Source organism: Podarcis liolepis, assembly GCF_965112155.1.
Source record: "Podarcis liolepis genome assembly, chromosome: 6".
In the NCBI taxonomy this organism is placed as follows: Eukaryota; Metazoa; Chordata; class Lepidosauria; order Squamata; family Lacertidae; genus Podarcis; species Podarcis liolepis.
In genome coordinates this window covers 43,400,578-43,418,949 of record NC_139559.1, presented here as the reverse complement: position 1 = coordinate 43,418,949, position 18,372 = coordinate 43,400,578, and the positions used below count along the sequence as shown (strand labels likewise).

General features: G+C 42.6%; 1 protein-coding gene across 1 annotated transcript; it reads right to left on the bottom strand.

Moving 5' to 3' along the window:
* Positions 1-2,358: 2,358 nt before the first annotated feature.
* Positions 2,359-16,276, bottom strand: LOC310709405 (chitinase-3-like protein 1). Its single transcript, XM_083509040.1, has 10 exons — positions 16,058-16,276; positions 15,590-15,622; positions 14,031-14,229; positions 12,586-12,642; positions 10,610-10,760; positions 9,776-9,888; positions 8,277-8,400; positions 6,491-6,673; positions 4,606-4,722; positions 2,359-2,918 (listed from the first exon to the last, which is right to left on the bottom strand). Exons 1-10 carry the CDS (start codon positions 16,080-16,082, stop codon positions 2,760-2,762), a joined length of 1,161 nt encoding a protein of 386 aa, XP_083365166.1. The 5' UTR covers positions 16,083-16,276; the 3' UTR covers positions 2,359-2,759.
* Between the last annotated feature and the right edge of the window lie 2,096 nt (positions 16,277-18,372).

Here is an 18,372-nt window from a genome sequence, read left to right as displayed (position 1 = left end):
ATGAGATTCTCCATAGTCGGACAGTCTGCAGCACGGAGGAGACTTTTGCATATAGCCCACAAATTTTCAATGGGATTTATGTCTGGGGAATTCCCTGGCCAATCAAGTACCTGTATTTGCTGCTCTGTCATGAATTTCTTCACCACTTTCGATGTGTGGCAGGGGGCTAGGTCCTGCTGCAATACCCCAGGACTGTCAGGATTATGTTTTCCAGCACTGGAATAACTCTCTTTCGTAGAACCTCAATATATTGTGGCGAGTGCATCATTCTTTTCATTGGCTGCAGGCTTCTGACACCATAATGATCAACTGACTTTTTGTGTTTGTTTTGAGTACAGGATTACAAGTAAGATAGAAAACATGCTTTGTTTCAATTAATTTGCAGAAAGGGTGTATGTAGCCAATCAGATTTTTCTACACAATTACATCACTGAAATTGAATGAAGTCAGTTCAAAGTGAGTGCAATGCTTCCTGAATTACATTGCTTTCACTCTGAATGTATGAATGCTTGTACTGCTTTGAACCCCATAAGACTGCTAACATGGACCAATTTTGCAGAGTATGGGAGAGTTAATAAGAAGCTAAACTACATGATTGCTGACTACATGCCTTGCAAATTGGGTCCACGTTTCTGATTCAGGGCAAACCTAGCACATTTAAAATGCCTCAAAGCTGTATGCCATTGCTCATCGTGTGCTTGATTATCTTTGCTAGAAACAACATCTGCTGTAAACATTACTTCATAGGTGCTTCTTTCAGAATCTGACATTTTAAAAAAATGCTTTGAAGCTAACAACAGCAACAAAGGCCAAAGAAAGCTAAACAAACAAACAAACAAACAGACAGACAGACAGACAGACAGACAGACAGACAGACAAACAAAAAATCCCTTACACCTGGACTGCTGAAATAGCTAAATGAAATAGATACTTTAGCAAGGGACAGTTGCCAAAAACACCCAGCTGCAAAAAAATCTACCAGCCAGCTTTGAAAAATGCTTTCATTCTATACAACGGACTTAATGCATATTGAAACAAGTCAAATAGCTTTTCTGATGGTCCTCAAACCAGGCTGGGTGAACCTGTGATCCTCCAGATGTTGTTGACTTCCAGTTCACATCAGCCCCAGTCAGCATGTCCAGTGATTAGGGATGATGGGAGCTGCAATCCAGCAACATCTGCAAGACTACAGGCTCCCCATCTCTGCCTTGAAAGGGGCAAATGGAATTGACCAGGGCCTTTGAAGGAATCACACCTTAGAAAGCAAATGTAACATTAAGCATTTGTCCTTGGAATTCTCCTATAAAAACATTTACTGGGGGAAAATTAAGATAAGATATAATGTTGCTTAGGACCTTGGCAAGTTTTGGTAATTGCCCTAGTGCTGAAATAACCCCAGCTTGTACAGAGGACATAAATATGATCTCAACTTAATAAGAATGGGATTGGAAAAATTATAATGATAATTGCTTAAACCCTTAACAAACTTCTGGATACAGAACTGCACTTGACTGCAGTTGATTACTGAAGATAGCAACACATTCTCTCATCCAGATTACACACTTGGGAGAGAGGTTGCATGCACATCTTAAAGCACATCTAAAGCAATCCTGTCCCCAAGAATCCTGGGAAATATAAACTACAATTCCCAGGATTCTTTGGGGTAAAATGTGCCTGAAATGTATAGTGTTGTCCTCTTGTTATGGTGTTGTCCTTCTTGGTAACAAACATAGCACTGTGTGGCGTGGTTGCAATGCTATGCACACTTACCTAAATGCAAATGTGGCACATTTGCAATAGATTAAGGCTTGTAGGAGTTTTGTGCAAATGATTTTGCTTGATTGTGTGGAAAGGACCTGAGAGACAATTTCAGCCTCCATGGGTGGCATTCAACTAGATTTTACTCAGAATAGATCCATTGAAATCAATAGATATGACCCAGGTTGCTTAATTTCAATGGATCTACTCTGAGTAAATACTAGTTGAATACCACCCTGTGTGTGCAAAATGCTTGTTTGTGAGTGTTTTTTTTAAAAAGCAATTACATTTACACATTGAACATATTTTAAACCAGATTAATGGCACAACTTTGATAGCTCCGTTGGATAGAGTGCCATGCTGATAATGCCAAGGTTGCAGGTTCGACCCCCATAAGGAACAGCTGCATATTCCTGCATTGCAAGGGGGTTGGACCACATCCTCAGGGTCCCTTCCAGCTCTATGTTTTTATGAATCTGTATGCCACACCTCCTCACCCAACACATCATTACAAGACATACATGCACAAACACAATTTCCGAGATAACTATTTTGCAGGATAAGAAAAGGAAGCTTTCCCTGAAAAAAGACAGGAGAGTGTTTTATTGAATGTATTATTTATATATTTGGAAACCAATGCAAGCGCCACCATTACAACGGTGAGTTCATTTTTAAGACAGCTAAGAACAGACTTAACCAGTAACGTCATAACTCTTCGTCCAGGAACTTGGCAATAGTGATGAAAGACTGCAGAAGCACAGAGTGGGATGTGGAGAAATGATGTCTTCACTTCACAGCAGTACAGCAAATTGGGAAGTAACATTAACCAAGAAATAATAGAAAACTTGCTATGGCCGTCTACATTATATCACTTTAACATGCATCTAACAACCAAATAAACTTCCTGACATTTCCCACATAGTAAATGGATCATCTGCATTCATGTCTAGAAGAAACAGATAATCTCCAGCATGCCTTCACAGTTCTCCTGATATTCAAGATTATCCTCTTGCAAAAACTGGAGCTTTTTTATCCAGTTCTTTCTTAATAGCACCAATTAGTGGGTATTTTCCCTGGTTGCAGAAGGAACCCGAAAAATCATCCTGCTCAAGTGTCCAAACCATAATACCTCCCAACTGATTATCCTTCATGTATTGAACCTAAAGAAGATTAAAAAAGAAAGAAAGGGAAAAAAGAATTAAAAAACAAAAACAAATTCTATATAAAATGTAAAATTTTATGGAACTTTTTTGCATACCACACATGGATTTTGTTCGCACATCCTGGTACGCCATACAACATGACTTACCATGCATGAACCAAACATGGCTGCTTTGTTCCTATCTTGCTAGCTTGGGCAAAAACAAATCACCCCCTTTCTTAACATTACATTCAAACCAGCCTGTAGTACTTTGTGTTCTCCATACACAAGGCAGAGAAGAACAAAGCAATCCACAGCAAACCATTAATTATGGTTTATCATGGTGTGCAAACTGGGCTGTGGAAGCGTCTTAGTCCATGCTGTGGTCCAGATGTGTAAAACAGGCTACTGCTGTCATTTCCTCAATATAGACACATCTGTCTGTCAAGCAGCAAGAAGGCCACCATACTGCACATGCACACCTTTGACAAACATATCTTCTAGGATGGTAATAGCCACCTCTATAGGTCTTCTGTTAGGGCTGGATTTCCACATGGCAGTCAAATGCACATGCATTCACATTCACGGCACAGTGCATTAACAGCATATTCATGCACATTGCGCAACAAATTCCCATATGATCCCAAAGTGCACATATGTATTCTGTGACAGCTCATACATGCAAAGCAGCAAAGTGATATTTTGCTGGGATTTTTTTTTTATGGGCCTCTGTATTCTCTGATGTTGGCAGCCTGATAAGAGAATAGAATTGTGAGCAGGCCTGCACATTGCTTAACCGTATAGCAATCCAAGCTACAATCTCATATCTAACCGCCACACAGCTTTGTACAATGGCTTGCCACCTCGTTTGAGTATCATTGCTCAGTGAAATAGAAAATTAGTTTGAAACCAAGCCAATAGTCAAATCTTTGTAAAAAACATGTCCAGGCAGCCCCCCCCCTTTATGCAGGAGTTACGTTCCAGAGCCCCGTGTACTTAAATGAAATCCTGTAAAGTGGAGAGTACCCTCTAAATACCCTTTAAACACCCTCTCTGCTGTTCTCTCTTCACCCATACCAAAAATACTGTATTCAAAAATACCTACAACTAGAATTGAAACTCGGGGGCTGGCTGGAGGCTGGAAAAGCGGCTGCTGCTGCACTACTCCATATATCAGCTGCTAGGTGGGGAGGCTCAGCAGCCTAAACAAATCCCTGTTGTGCCTCCAGTCTGTTTGGGGCTTCCTCCTCCCTCACCGATATTCTCTTTGGGCTCCGGAATGGGTATCCTTATGAACCGCAAGTGCTCTCCAGCTCTCTCCTGCCATTTCTGGGTTTGAATTGAATTAGTGAGTTGTTACCAAATTGATTATACATAAGTGGGGGACATCTGTACTGCCCGTCACAGTTTTTCTTTTATTCTGCTTCTTGCCACTTAATTTGCTAGTTCTTGCAGATATGGTCTGTGTAGGCAGCTGGGATCATCCAGCTCCTATCCTGATGTACATCTTTGATGGAAACAAGATTTGCCCTCTAAATAAAATCGAGTGGTGGCATCTCTCTGTATGACATTCAGGTGCTCAGCCACTATGGCCTATTTTAAGAATAAGAGGACCTATCCTCACACAATTTCATAACTTTCCTTACCAATACCTGTAGATCATGCAACTTAATGGACAAAGGGAATAGACATTTGCCAGTACTTACCTTGATCTGAACACTTGTCACATCTTCATATCCAACCCACTGGTTCCCTTTATAGGAGTAGGGGACTTTTTGTTCCTGAATCCATTCCTTCTTGGCACCGGAATTAAAGCCACAGATCTGATAGGAATAAATTGAAAGTTATAAACATGAATGCTGATGTTAGCAGATTGTCTATTACTGCAGGACAGGACTAGCCACCATTTTATCCTGACATCTCTCTTTTGCCTGCCAGTGATGGAAAGGCTTTTCACCGACAATGGGGGCGCTGGATTCACCTCCACAGCTGGTGACATATTGCTTGGGGAGTCTGATCTCATAGAAGTGGGTCTCTCCTCTAATAGGCCACTAGACCCTTCCCTTGTGTCCAGATCTCCACCTGCCAACCTGCTAGGACCTTCCCCCATGTTAGTTCTCCAAAGTCCTCCCATTTATCCTCTGACTACTCTCTCCACAACGCTTCCACAGCACTCACAACGCTATAACAATATATATGTGAGCTATAAAAATTAGGTTAAAGTTTTACCACAACACATGTTTTTGAAGAGAAAATCTGATATAGATTTAAAGCCCTCCCCCATACCATTGCTTTGAGGTCCATAAAGGGATTCCACAGGTAGTGGTACAGTTTGGACACATCACTCCCCCACTTTCCCAATTCTTGCCAGTTAAACTTGATTTTAGGGCAAATGCTTCATTTCAGATTGAGGACTTTAGCTTTCCCATTGCTTTGGGACTGGGAGTGCATACCCTCCAACAGTGCTTTTTTGTGGGGGTACACATACCCCCAAACATTTTGTGAATCTAAGTTTGACCTCATTGAGGGGCAGTATTTCAATATGAGTGGGAAAATGAGAGTACCCCTAAACATTTTTTTAAGAAAAAACAACTGCCCTCCAACATTCCTCAGGAAAATAAGAACATTGCTCACCCCCCCCCACCAATTGACTCTCCTTGACCCCTCTTTTTTGGTCCTGCCCCCACAGAGCATTTCCTATCAGAAGAATGGCGAGTGCCCCCACCACAATACCAACGGGACACAGCTTACACGCTAACACCCTGAGAAAACCCCTTATTCCTTTTTTATTTTGCTTTGGTAGATTTAAAAAGAAAAACACACACAAATAAATAAATTTTAGAAAGGGGCAAGATTAAACGTAGGCGCACAAAGCTTAAATAAATCTAGACTCTTTGCTCTCTGCTCCGCTTCCCCTTTTTTCCTGCCCAGGGCAGCCCTGTGCTCTGCCTGCTCCTCAGAGCCAGCACATCATGTGGGCCTGGGCTTCAGCAGCAGCAGCTTCTCCTCCTCACCTGCTCTCCAGCAGCCACTATGAGCTGCCCAAGGGAGGAGGTAGGCAGCGGCGGCCATGGAGAGGCCATGGAGAGGCAACAGGATGCTCCCTTGTTGCCACTGCTGCTCAGGACAAGTGCTAGCTCCTCCTCGAGCTCAGCACTGGTGGGGAAAATAGGGACATTCTGGGATCACATCAGAAGCTAGGATGGCTTTCATAATTCCACGTCTGTCCTTGGAAAATCAGGACACTCAGAGGGTATGGGAGTGAAGAAATGCTTCGACTGTATGACATAGTGGTGTGTGCATTCTCTCTCTCTCTCTCTCTCTCTCTCTCTCTCTCTCTCTCTCTGTCTGTCTGTCTGTCTGTCTTTCTCTCCACACACACCCCTGTGTGATGTCTGGGTTGTCTATGAGCCATACATATCTAATTATGTACCATTTCTAAGACAGAGCATGAGATAACTTCATGTTAAATTTCTCCTGCCTTCTTCCCATCCTAATTCTGATTTGAATCCATCTCCTTGAGATTGATGAGACAGAAGGGAATTGGGGTTTCTATAGGCTAAATGGGAACTTAAATGAACTCCTCCTTACCTCATAATAGGCCAGTACCCCCGCTTCTTTTGTGAAAGGACCAAGTGTCCCAGCACCAGATACTGGGGCTTCAACTCCGGTCAGCTTGGTAGAAAGGGTATAAGACCGGCCATAAGTGGGGATTCCCATGATGATCTTCTCAGCTGGGGCACCTATGCTGCGTAGATACTTCACAGCGTAGTCCTGAAGAAGGAAGAGTAGACTAGTTACTGCATACATTAGGTAGGACACTGAATGTTATTTCTAAACTTCTCTATTTATTATTTCAATTTCTATCCCAGCCTTCATTCATGGTCCCAACATGGTTAACAACATAACACACCATTAAAACAATTAACAACTCAGATAAAATATACAAAATGACAATACGTCCTGCTCATACCCAGACCCATGATGAGGACAACTGACTTGAATGTTATTTATTTATCAGCAAAGCACTCGGTTATGCCAGCTCCTAAGTTGCAAGGGATATACCACTCCCCGTTAACTAGCTCTCTAGGCAATCTATCTCTGTAGACCTGTGTTCCATCTTGGACATTTGAGCAACAACATAGCCACACCTCTTCCTGATTTCTTAAATGCCCTTGTCTGACATGGCCAACACAAGCACCCAATAGCTCCTCCTCAGTGACAGCTCCAGCTTCTCCTGTCACTTCAAGTCCCTCCTTGTGTATGGAGACAGTGGTGGGGAAGGATGGAGGCGATTCCAAAGGCACCACTCTCTCTGGACCCATCACAGGCTCTTCAGCTTCCAATACCTCCCCCAGTTCCCCACACATCACCGTCCCCTTCCCTTAGATCTTCCTTCTCCCCGCTTGCCTCCTCTGCCCACACATTCTCTCAGCCCTCATGCTCCTGCCCATCCCTGACCCAAAACGTAATGCAGCACCATGATCAGTTTCTATGTGACCCAGTAAAGTATTCCCAGCAAAAACTTGGCTGAAGAAGTGTGTTTTTAGCCGCTGCTGAAAAGGAAGCATTGATGGCACCAACCATACTTTGAGGGAGAACCAAAGTGTTATCACAGAACAGGCCCTATCTTAAACTTCACCAATTGACAGGGTAAGAAGAACCTGACTGAACCACTCAAGATTCTAGCAGCTGTGTTTCCCCTTAGCTGGAGCTTCCAAACTATTTTCAAGGGTAGCCCCATGAAGACCATATTACAGTAATCTACCAAGAGGTTACCAGAGCATAGATCACTGTGTCAGGGCTCTTATGATCCAGAAATGGCCATGGCTTACCAGGCATAGCTGGAAAAGGACACTTTGAGCCACTGATGTAATTTAGACCTCCAAAGACAATGCTGAATCAAGGAGTACTCCTTAAGCTATGAAATGTTTCCTTCAAGTGAGGTTCTCCCCATGCTAAACAGGTCAACTTTCTAATTCCTAGACCTGCCTGTTCAGGACATGTTGCAGATCTGTTGCTCAATGCTATTATCTATGGGTTGCATGTGCCTTGGAAAAATGCAGGATCCTGAATACCAGGCTGTTTTAATACCAGACTGTTTTATTTGGGAAATCTGTCCCCATCCATCTGCTTGAGTTAATCATCTGTTTAATGGGTGTAGAGGTGAATTTATCTTGTGCCAGTCATTAAATCAATGGATGGAGGGGGCAAAGTAAACAGAGCTCTACCACTGATATTTGGTTCAGAACCTCGTCCACCAGGCTAGCTTTACTATTGCTACAGTAAAGAAAACATGTGGCATTTTTTTTTTAAAAAAAAGCTTATGGAAAAGCCGTTTGAAATATTTAACAAAGTCCTTGGACTGACAACTTACAACATTGTAGTAGGATGCAGATCCACTGTCAGCTGTGCTCTTCTGAAGGGGGCTTAAATGGCCTGTGAAACTTTCCCAGGCACCGTGAAAATCAAAGGTCATGAAGTTAATGAAATCAACATATCTAGAGAAAGAAGAACAAATGGTCACCCAAGATCCTTGGGGAATAACTACAGTTATCTTCAGTTTCTGTTAGGTTTAATAAATGTCATCCACACTTCCAGCCTTCCAGAATGGAAATCTGTTTGTAGTTACTTACCATTTTGGAGCAAAACTGTGAGCTGACATTTTTTGGTCTCACCTCTACCTTACAACTGAAAAAGGCACTTTATGTTGAGGATTTTAAATTTCTGTTATTTAATGGGGGGGCGCGCTGGGTGCATTGCACTGCACTTCTTGGCCACTCTCCAAAGCTGTTGCCATGGGCAGCGGACACCTGTTTTTTAAGATAAAATTTGGGCTTAATTATCAGGCATGCTCTGAACTAGGGAAGATAAAGTACTCTGCTAACTGATTCAGCCATTGGGTGCCAAGGATTCGACCTGGAGAAGGACTTTTGCTGCAGCTATCAGTATGTTGGGGAGGTGAGCCTCCATTCCTTCCTTTTGATATATTTTGAATTTGCTGGGGTTTTTTTTGGCAAATCTCCCCCGAAGTACGGTTTGAAATGAGCAAGCAGGACTGAAAGAGTATCTTGCTATCATTATTGTTATGGTTTAACTACAAAATTGACTGTGTGAAATTTGGACTATGATTCTGGCAAAGACCTTTAATTGAATGATAAAAAGAATTTACGATGGGAGCTACGGTGTTTTTTACAGAAACATCAACTCATTAACAGCTGGAAAAAGATTACAGGAGGGAATTTTAGATATCTGCCCGGCGCTAATGGCGAAGAGGCAACATCTCCTCTGGTCTTGGCTGTGACACAGTAAGAAATGCAGAAAGTGAAAGTGGATGAGAATGTTGGATTGCAGGACAATATTTCACACATAATTACAAAGGACTAATCCGCTTGTTTAAACGAACTCAGCGGATGTTAAAAATAAACAAAGGATCAACATTTGGAAATGTTTATTGGGATTATCTGACTAATTAAGGAATGCAGTTAACAACATTAGATCATCACTCCCTGAACTTCAGAGCATGGGAAATCACCCAAAGATTTATAATTTGGAATTATTATTTGGCTGTTTTGTTGTATTATAATTTGGAATGTTTTTATGTGGTTTTTACTGGATTGTTAAATTGGAAAACTTAATAAATATTATTTATGAAAGTAAATTACTGTTATTTATTAAATTTGTATACCACCCTTCTCAGGGTACACAAAGAAAGTTGTGCAAATAAGCCCTAAATCATCATTATAGCATCTGTTTGCTTGCCTGAACCATTTAAACTGGAACTAAAAAAATGTACTACTTGCTCGCTGTAATTGCCCCACCCAGTATGCTGTTCATTCTGTTTAATGTAGATTCTTTTTTTAAAAAAGTACTTACTCTGAGATTGTCTGAATATCATAACCTTTGTCAATGGCTTCCCTTCCAGCGGGTATTGCAACACTCAGTAAGAGTCTTTTCTGACCGCGCCTCCGAAATGCTACAGACAGATCCTAATGGGTGATGCAGAGGATTAATGCAGCTACTACTACTATGAATCTTACCCCTCCTTCACCATAACATCCCAGGGCAATTTTGTTATTGTAACTTGCCCTGGGATGTTATGGTGAATGAGGGGTAAGAAATAGAGCAGTACAACTTAAAACAGAATAACCAACCATTCACACCCCCACCCCAATCAGGTTAATTCCTAGTTTTCAAGTAGGTCACAAAAATAAATTTTGCCTGTCAAAAGCAAAGAGGTGCCTTTTCAGCTGAATAATGATGCTGTTAGATTGACTTGTGTGGGGAGGGAGTTTTACAATTGGGGGCTACCACAGAGAAGTCTCTCTCCTGGCCTGCCACTCCTCAGACATCTGAGGACTTATCCACAGTTATCTTCTACCCCACATTTTCAAGGCACCAATCCACATTTTCCCATTCTGTATCCAAGTGCTTTTTCCCCTTTGCCCCACATTTTCCCCCAGAAAAACCTAATCTTTAAAGCTGAATTGAAGCAAATGGCTTTTCATTTTTTCTGTAGATTGCTGTTTGTGCCAATTCAGTGGTAAAGAGCGGGGTTTTGCAGAGAAAGCGGTGGAGCAAAAACAAAACAAAGACATAGTCAAAACAGAAATCATAAGTTATTATTTGTAATTCCTTCCCATCACTGTCTTTTGAATCAATTTCTTTGTTAAATGTATTTGCCTAAGGATGATTTGTATTTTGCTTTACCTTAACCAGGTTAGTCAAACGGCTTTTATCAGACAGTTCTGCTAAGGGCCAAGCAAGATCAAAGCCATCAAAGTTATTTGTCCGAAGCAACTGCAACACAGACATCACAAATTCTGAGCGTGTGGCAGGAGATGCAGTTATTCTTCTAAAGCTATTACAGACAGGAGACAAAAACGTAGAGGGATTGTTGATTACTTTGTATTTTTCATAGAAATAAAATGAAGCCATTATTATTATTTTTTACAGTAGATGATTGAAGTATTCCACAATAACTGGAAAAAAAGTTTCCACGGGCAGAGAAGTATTCATATTGAAAGTATCACTCCCTCCAATAGAAAACTCAGCACACCATGCCAACAGAAATGGACCACTGGAAAACAAAAGGGAGCCAACAGAAGGGTTGGAAAAACTTGTTGATGACCAGGGCTGTCTTTACCCGGTGGTGCAAGGGGTGCGGGGCACCCGGGTGCTTAATTCTGGAGGGTGCCAAATGTATACCTACTGTATACCTGTCCCTCTTGATTGGCGGCAGTGAAAAGCAATGGAGCTGTCAGGTGGCTGTTGTGGTTGCTCGAGAGTAACCAGGCAGGACCTGTGTTTTACAGGCTTTATTTTGGTGCAAACTATTTACAGTGAAGAGCCCCAAAGCTCATGTCTGGCTCAATCGCTGGCAGAATCCATTAGTGGTCTTTTTTTGGACCTCCCCCAACGTAAGAGTTTCATTACCCCCAACCGTCTCCGCCCCTCTCTGTGCCTCAGACTACTGTGCAGGATGGACGGTGGCAAGGGCGTGTTTCCCTCCTGTCCAGCTTGCTCAGGTGTGGTGTTAAGGCTCCTACCAGCATCCTCTGGTCCTTGCACCTCTTCCCCACTGGAGCTGGGGCTTTCCTCCTCTCCGGAAGAGGAACTGCTTTGCAAGATTTTCGGAGGCTCCCTGTAACACAACTGCCCTTCTATTTCTTGCCTCTGAGTCGATGGCAGTTCCCTGACAGGAGCGAAAGTGTCTCTCTCTCCCCCTCTCCCCCCCCCCCGTTGCTCTGCTACTCCATAGCATCAAATATCACCAGCGAGTCAGGAAACAAAAGCAATTTATTCCGCTGCGTCATTGTTGCAGGTGAGAGATTTTGGCTCCCCCCCCCAAAAAAGCTCAATAAAAATTAATTTGGGGGTGCTGGGAGGATCTTTGCACCCCGGCAGCGCATATGCTAAAGACAGCCCTGGTGATGACTATAGAAAAACAAGAAAGTAAATTGGGAAGGTGAATTGGCCTGTGTTGGTCCTTTTACAGCTCACAGTATATATTGGAGGGCTTGACTGGCTGGAGCACTGGAAAGCAGCACTCTTGTTAAAGGAAGAAGATACACATTTTGTTGCAGGTCCCACTTGCTGAGATGAATTGTAATCTAAAATCCAAGAGAAGAATGGTTCACTGTGCAGCTTTATACACCAGGGTTTGCCCATGCTCACCCTCCCACTGGAGGTGTCAAGAAGCATTAGGCTGTCTCACAGTTATGCAGGGAGAAATGTGGAAATAGCCAGGCTCTGACCATCACCACACATGTTCAGAGAGAGAGTTTACAGCAAGGTGTCAACCCCACTTCTGGGAAGTATACTTGCTATACTGAAAGGACAGACCACTTTGGAAGAGAAACCTTTGGCTTTTTTCACTTATGATTTTTACTGGCATAAGCAAAAATTAAGTTCAGTGGTACCTCAGAAGTTGAATGGAATCCATTCCGAAAGTCTGTTCAACTTCCAAAATGTTTGGAAACCAAGGCATGGCTTCAGATTGGCTGCAGGAAGCTCCTGCAGCCAATCGGAAGCCGCAGAAGTCGTGCCCAATGTTTGGGTTCCAAAGAACATTTGCAAACCAGAACACTCACTTCTGGGTTTGCGGCATTTGGGATCCAAAACGTTCAACTCGCAAGGCATTCGGGATCCAAGGTATGACTGTAAACAGATAGCTCTAGACTTACGGTTCAGGTCCCATGAGAGCTCCACCAACAGAGAGAAGGGTCTTCAAGTTGCGATTTCTAAAGAAGAAAAGAGTGAATAAAATAAAGAGTATTAGGATATTTTTAAAAAATGATTTCAGCAAAGTAGAAGTCAACTTTGGGTTTTTTATAGTACAGAACATCATCCAGAGTGTTACATGTGCACAGTTAATTAATTTTCTCTGGATTGTGCAGAAGGGGAGGGGAGACTGGCAGTAGGCCAAGCATTCTGAGTAATAGGCTGTATGGAATAATCAGAGCATTTGATACACTTGGAAGTAGCATATTTTTCACCATCCCTCATTTAGTACTACCAAAGCAGTGATGAGTACTTTAAATAATTGTTTCAGCTGATGAACAGCTGGAGAGGTTAGAGTAAAGTTGTGTCCCTTGATACACTCCTCTTCTGCTCAGAAACAACCTGCCAGAGACTGCTTCAAGGCTTTTGCTTTAAAAAAGTTTGAGAAAGAATAATACAACTCAACACAATGTGATATTTGAACCCCAAATATCCATCAACCTGTGAAGTTATTTAAGTAAATGAGGCCTCTCCTTCCACAGTGGTTTAATTATTAGCATTACTGATTCCATTGCTAGTGGAAAGTGCAGTGGCTTGCACTGAGGAAACAGTCAAGGTACTTGGTGTCTTGCAAGAGATAGTCTGGGGGTCCACACTGCATGCTACATAATACAGTGGTACCTCGGGTTACATTCACTTCAGGTTACATATGCTTCAGGTTACATACGCTTCAGGTTACAGGCTCCGCTAACCCAGAAATATTACCTCGGGTTAAGAACTTTGCTTCAGGATGAGAACAGAAATTGTGCTCTGGCAGCGTGGAAGCAGCAGGAGGCCCCATTAGCTAAAGTGGTGCTTCAGGTTAAGAACAGTTTCAGGTTAAGAACGGACCTCTGGAACGAATTAAGTGGTTAACCTGAGGTACCACCGTACTTGGGTTTTACCCTTCTGAAAACAGTGAACACTAGCTACTGCTGGGGAGGCAATTAGGATTGGAATCATGGTGGATATGATATAACCTACCTGCCATGGTTACACCAAGAACTGTCCCAAAGCTTTCATTTTTGAGGATGAAAGTTTCCATTGGTTCCAATGAGAGCTTCATTTTAGATACAAAATCAGGGGCTAATTATCACTGGGACCATGGTGGAGGGGAAGGGTTAAACAAGCCATGCCCAAGCACACACCATGTTTCTGATCACCATCCCCGGTGACTATTTATTATTGTAAAACATACATATGAGGTGAAGTTACATCTCCGTATGTAGTTTGACCCAAGGCCCACTCACTCCCTGCAAGAGAAGTCCCAGCTAGGCTCAGCATGGGCTGTGTCAACAATAGAGGATGCTGTGGAGGTAGGGTCCCCTTTGTGTTTCATGTTTTGTATGTGCCTTCTTGTGTTACCCACCTTTTAAGCTGATTGAGAGTCCCATATGTAGTGGCATCATTCCATTCACCGGGCTCGAGCTGGTTGCCACTTATTTTGGCGAAAGCATAAATGATGTGGGTGCAGAGATTTGGATCAATCTGATCAGCGACAAAACGCCCTGAAGTTTCCCGGTACTGGGACCAGCCGGTGAAATAGCAAACCAGCTTAGAGGTAGAAACTGTAAAGATAATTAGGAGAGATAATTAGGTTAAGATAATTAGGAGAGATAATTTTTTTAAAAGGAGCTAGTTTCCTTCCAGATAGAGATGTAAGAAAGCATCGCTTTCCGCTGCCACCTGTGTCCATTGCATGCAGTGCTCCTTCCATCCCTCTGTTCTTGGGCTTCTTCTGACGAAACTTACATTATTTGTCTTGCTGTCCACTGTGGTGGAATTTCACATCGTTAATTACGTTGTCATTGTTTTGATCCATACCATTCAACTCAATGGAAAGGCAGTGCAATACAAACAGGGGCAGGGAGTGATCAATTATGGATTGTTTGCAGACTGAAGACAACAGTGAATACTGATTCTTTTCACTAGATCGATTCTGTTCTGGACATGGGATGAACAAGCAAACACCAGCAATTTCCACTGGCATTTCCACCAGAATTCTCCAACAGCCGTACTTCAAAATGACCTTTTCATTCACCCTGACAGTGGTGGACATTAGGTTCTCAAATCTCAGCAGCACCCTGCGTGATGCTAAAATTCAGTGCTCCCTGCCTCTCACTCTCCATTCTACAGCATTGTTGTGGCACCTCCTGCTGTGCACTGCCCTGCTCACACCAACCAAAAACCGCCTCTGATCCTGATTCGTTTGCATAAAGTTTGTGAGGAGGTTAGAGGATGTCAGCTCTTCCCTGAGCATCCATACTGATTTGTTTGCAGGGATATTATATGATGTTGCATCAAGCAATTGTTATCTCACAATCTTCAGGGAATTTCCCTTTCACAGAGAGTCCATTACACAGAGAGTCAGTGCACCAAACCAACTTTAATTGTGCAACTTGTATTTGTCTGTATGTGCTTGAATCCCACCCATAATTAATGACAGTCTGCACACACCCTTAGTCAAATAATATGTGGAAACCTGCCACAAAAGGGCAAGATGCAGGACCTCCAATTGCTTGGGCAGTTGGTACATATATAGACTCATTTCACACAGCCTGCATCTATATCAGGAGTAGGGCTTACAGATGTGCTCCTTCCTGCCTAACCTCTCCCTGCCCCACTCTGGGTTGAAGGCAAGGACAGGAATTCTATCTCCATTTAGTAATTTTGCGCACATCCCAAATAAAACATTGATTCTGACCCTTCCCGGGGAGGGGGAAAGTGTTGGGGCACTTTCAGACATCCTGGGATACCTGTTCAGTGGACAAAGCCCCATCATGGAGAGCTTCCCTCATTACCAACCCTTGTAGAATGATTGAAATGAGGGAATGTGAGCATATTAGAATCCTAGTAGAGACTGACACAAGGAATTTCCAACCCCAGAGTGATTTCTGAAAGCCAAGGAAAGAGGAAAAAATAACTTACCAGACTGCAGAAAGATCAGCGCAGTGATGCTTACTGCAAAAAGTCAAGAGGAGAAAATCATGTTATGACAAGACCAGACCTGCTATAAATACCACATTATCACTACCTTTTTCAAATTCTTGAATGTTCAAAGTCATGCACTTTGATTAATAAAACTACTCGAGTCAATGAGCATGATTACCCTAGGCAGAGAGGGATTTCAAACTTGCTTAGATGGTTAGCTACATGAGATTTCCCCACACAGGGATACGGGCTTTTCTGTATTGCCCATGAAATTTTAAAAGGTACATAACCATAAACGTTCAAAATAGCATTCAGTTACCCTCTCCATATCTTGTACCCAATTAGCAACATCAACAACATGCACTGGGTCACTGCTGTCCTGCCAAAGCAAATCCTTGGAACTCCAGCTGGAGAAAGCCCAGGCTAGTCTCCAATCCTAACCTTCAATCACATTGCCAAACTCACCAGTCCACACGGAAGCCTGACCCATCCTGGCTGCTGTACCACAATGACAACGCTGCTTTCTTTACAATTGTGCTTCCACACCGCTGATCCCAACCTTTTAAAAATAAAATTAGAAGAGGAAGTGAAGGCATGTAACAAGTGTGTGGCTTTCACACACTTGAGTGAAAATGTCCTCATTTCTGTTCCTGGAATGATTGTGCAATTGTCTAGCCAGGAAGTGTTGCAATCAGGACTGTGGAATTTTTATTTTTCACAGCATGCTGGTTGAAGCTGACATAATGGGAAAACCAAACCAAACAAGTTTAATATCCTTTCCTATCTGTTCCAGATTGCTTGATTAGCACATTTTAAATCTTGATACAGGACCAGGTTTATCCAAAATACCTCGGCCCTGTTCACTTGTTACAGTTCACATCAACACATGGGTGGAAAGTGGACTGTGCCAGCTAGTCTCACTGCTACCACTCGCCTGACCAACCATGCCCCTGACACCTGCATGTTGACATGGACATCAGCAAAGGGGACACGTGTGCTATACATTGTTTAGCTCCATGTATGAAGGTTTTCAGGTCATGGGTTCCAAAATGTGTGGAAGCCTTTGCATACACAACTGTACACATGAAGCTTTCCCCTTTGCAAATGTCTGTGGCTAACATATTGTTTGATGCCACCCCTATCTCCGAGTGATTTGAGATTCCAGGGGTTCCAGGTACTTACCCAAGTTTTGTGTTTCCTTCAGAAATTAGGCACAGCAAAGACTGTGGTGTCTTTATGATATATGGCTTTGTTGTTGTTTTTTTACATATATACAACCTGCACCTAGATGGAGGGATTGCAGAGCATCCTGGCTTCCCTCTTAAGGGCAGCATTGGATTCAAAGAACAGCAAAAAGCCGCCCTCTGTGTTTCTTAGTCCCAGCCTGTCAGCCCCAGCTCACATGGAGTTTTGCCCCTCCTTCTCCTTCTTGCTGCTAACTGACTCCAAGGACCTCCTCACAGCCTGCTTCATTCAAAGCCGAAACCCTAAACCTGGCCTTTGCCTCTGCCCACTAGCACCCAGCATAGGAGGAGTCCCACTACTATTTGCCTGGCTGTCTTGCCCTCTGGTGGTTTCCTTGAAGGGGCATCACCAGCTTTTGTCCCCTGCTAGGGGACCATCCCGCTAACTCTCCTTAGCTGGCTTGGCTTGTTAGCATAACTAAATCCAGGGGATTCTCTGTTTGGCAATGTTTAATCAAACCATTATTCAATCAAACTTTTACTAAATCCAGGCACAAACCCATAACATCATGGAGTTCAAGAAGGACAAAGCTGGTGGGGGGGGGAGTGCAGTGGCAGGGGTGTCTCTAGGTGTAAGAAGAACCCACACTTGCATGGATTGAACATTTGAGCACTAATAAGTGAACTGGGGCTATAGTTACACATTGATTTATAGAGCATTCAGATATTGGTTTCCGGTGCTGATCAGCTTAACACACCAAAAGCACTGATCAGGTACACTTGGATCTCATCACAAAGAAAAGAGCACACCAAATAGTTTTGAAGACTATCCTCCATTTTTGTTTGCTGTGATGTGTGTGAGCTAGGCATGTACTGTATATATGACCAACCTGTGCTGTTGTCATTCCTGGTATTCATAGCAGAACTGTACAGTAGTTTGGTAATATGGTACAACAATTACTTCCTAAAATGTATTTGCAGGTGCATGATGAGATCAACGTATTAATTAGGGGCCCTTCTTATGACAGGATAAATAAGTTATTTGTTATAGGAATGATATTATATTGTTTTGATTGAATTGTTTTGATTGATTGAATTTGATTGAATTGTTTTGATTGACCTTAATAGCAGGCCTTAGGATCGATTAATAGATAGATGATAGAGTATTGCCAGATATATCTTTGAAGAACCCAGCAATCTAATAAACTGATGGGAAATGGAGCCCAACAACAGCTGGAAGGGTTTAAAAACCTTCCTTCTCATAGATCTAATCCAGCCACCAAGAGATGTAAGGGAAGCGAATCAAATGTTGTGAAAGGAAGGGAATTTGTGTACTGAACTGTGTTTTCTCTCATTTTACTCTTTTCCCTTTAAGTGACTTGCAAGTACTGTAGAGATTTTCAGAGAGAAGCTGTTTTACTGGGTAATTAATCACTTTCCTACTTCTGCAAATTCAAGTACCAGAGTGATGAACATTTGGTATGAGAGTCTACATTTCATTGTTTTTTGACGCAGAATCTAGCCTAGCACGAAAGCTCTTTGCAGAAGCGAAAGTGATATAGCAAATGTTGTTCCTAATTCATACACAGCTTTCTA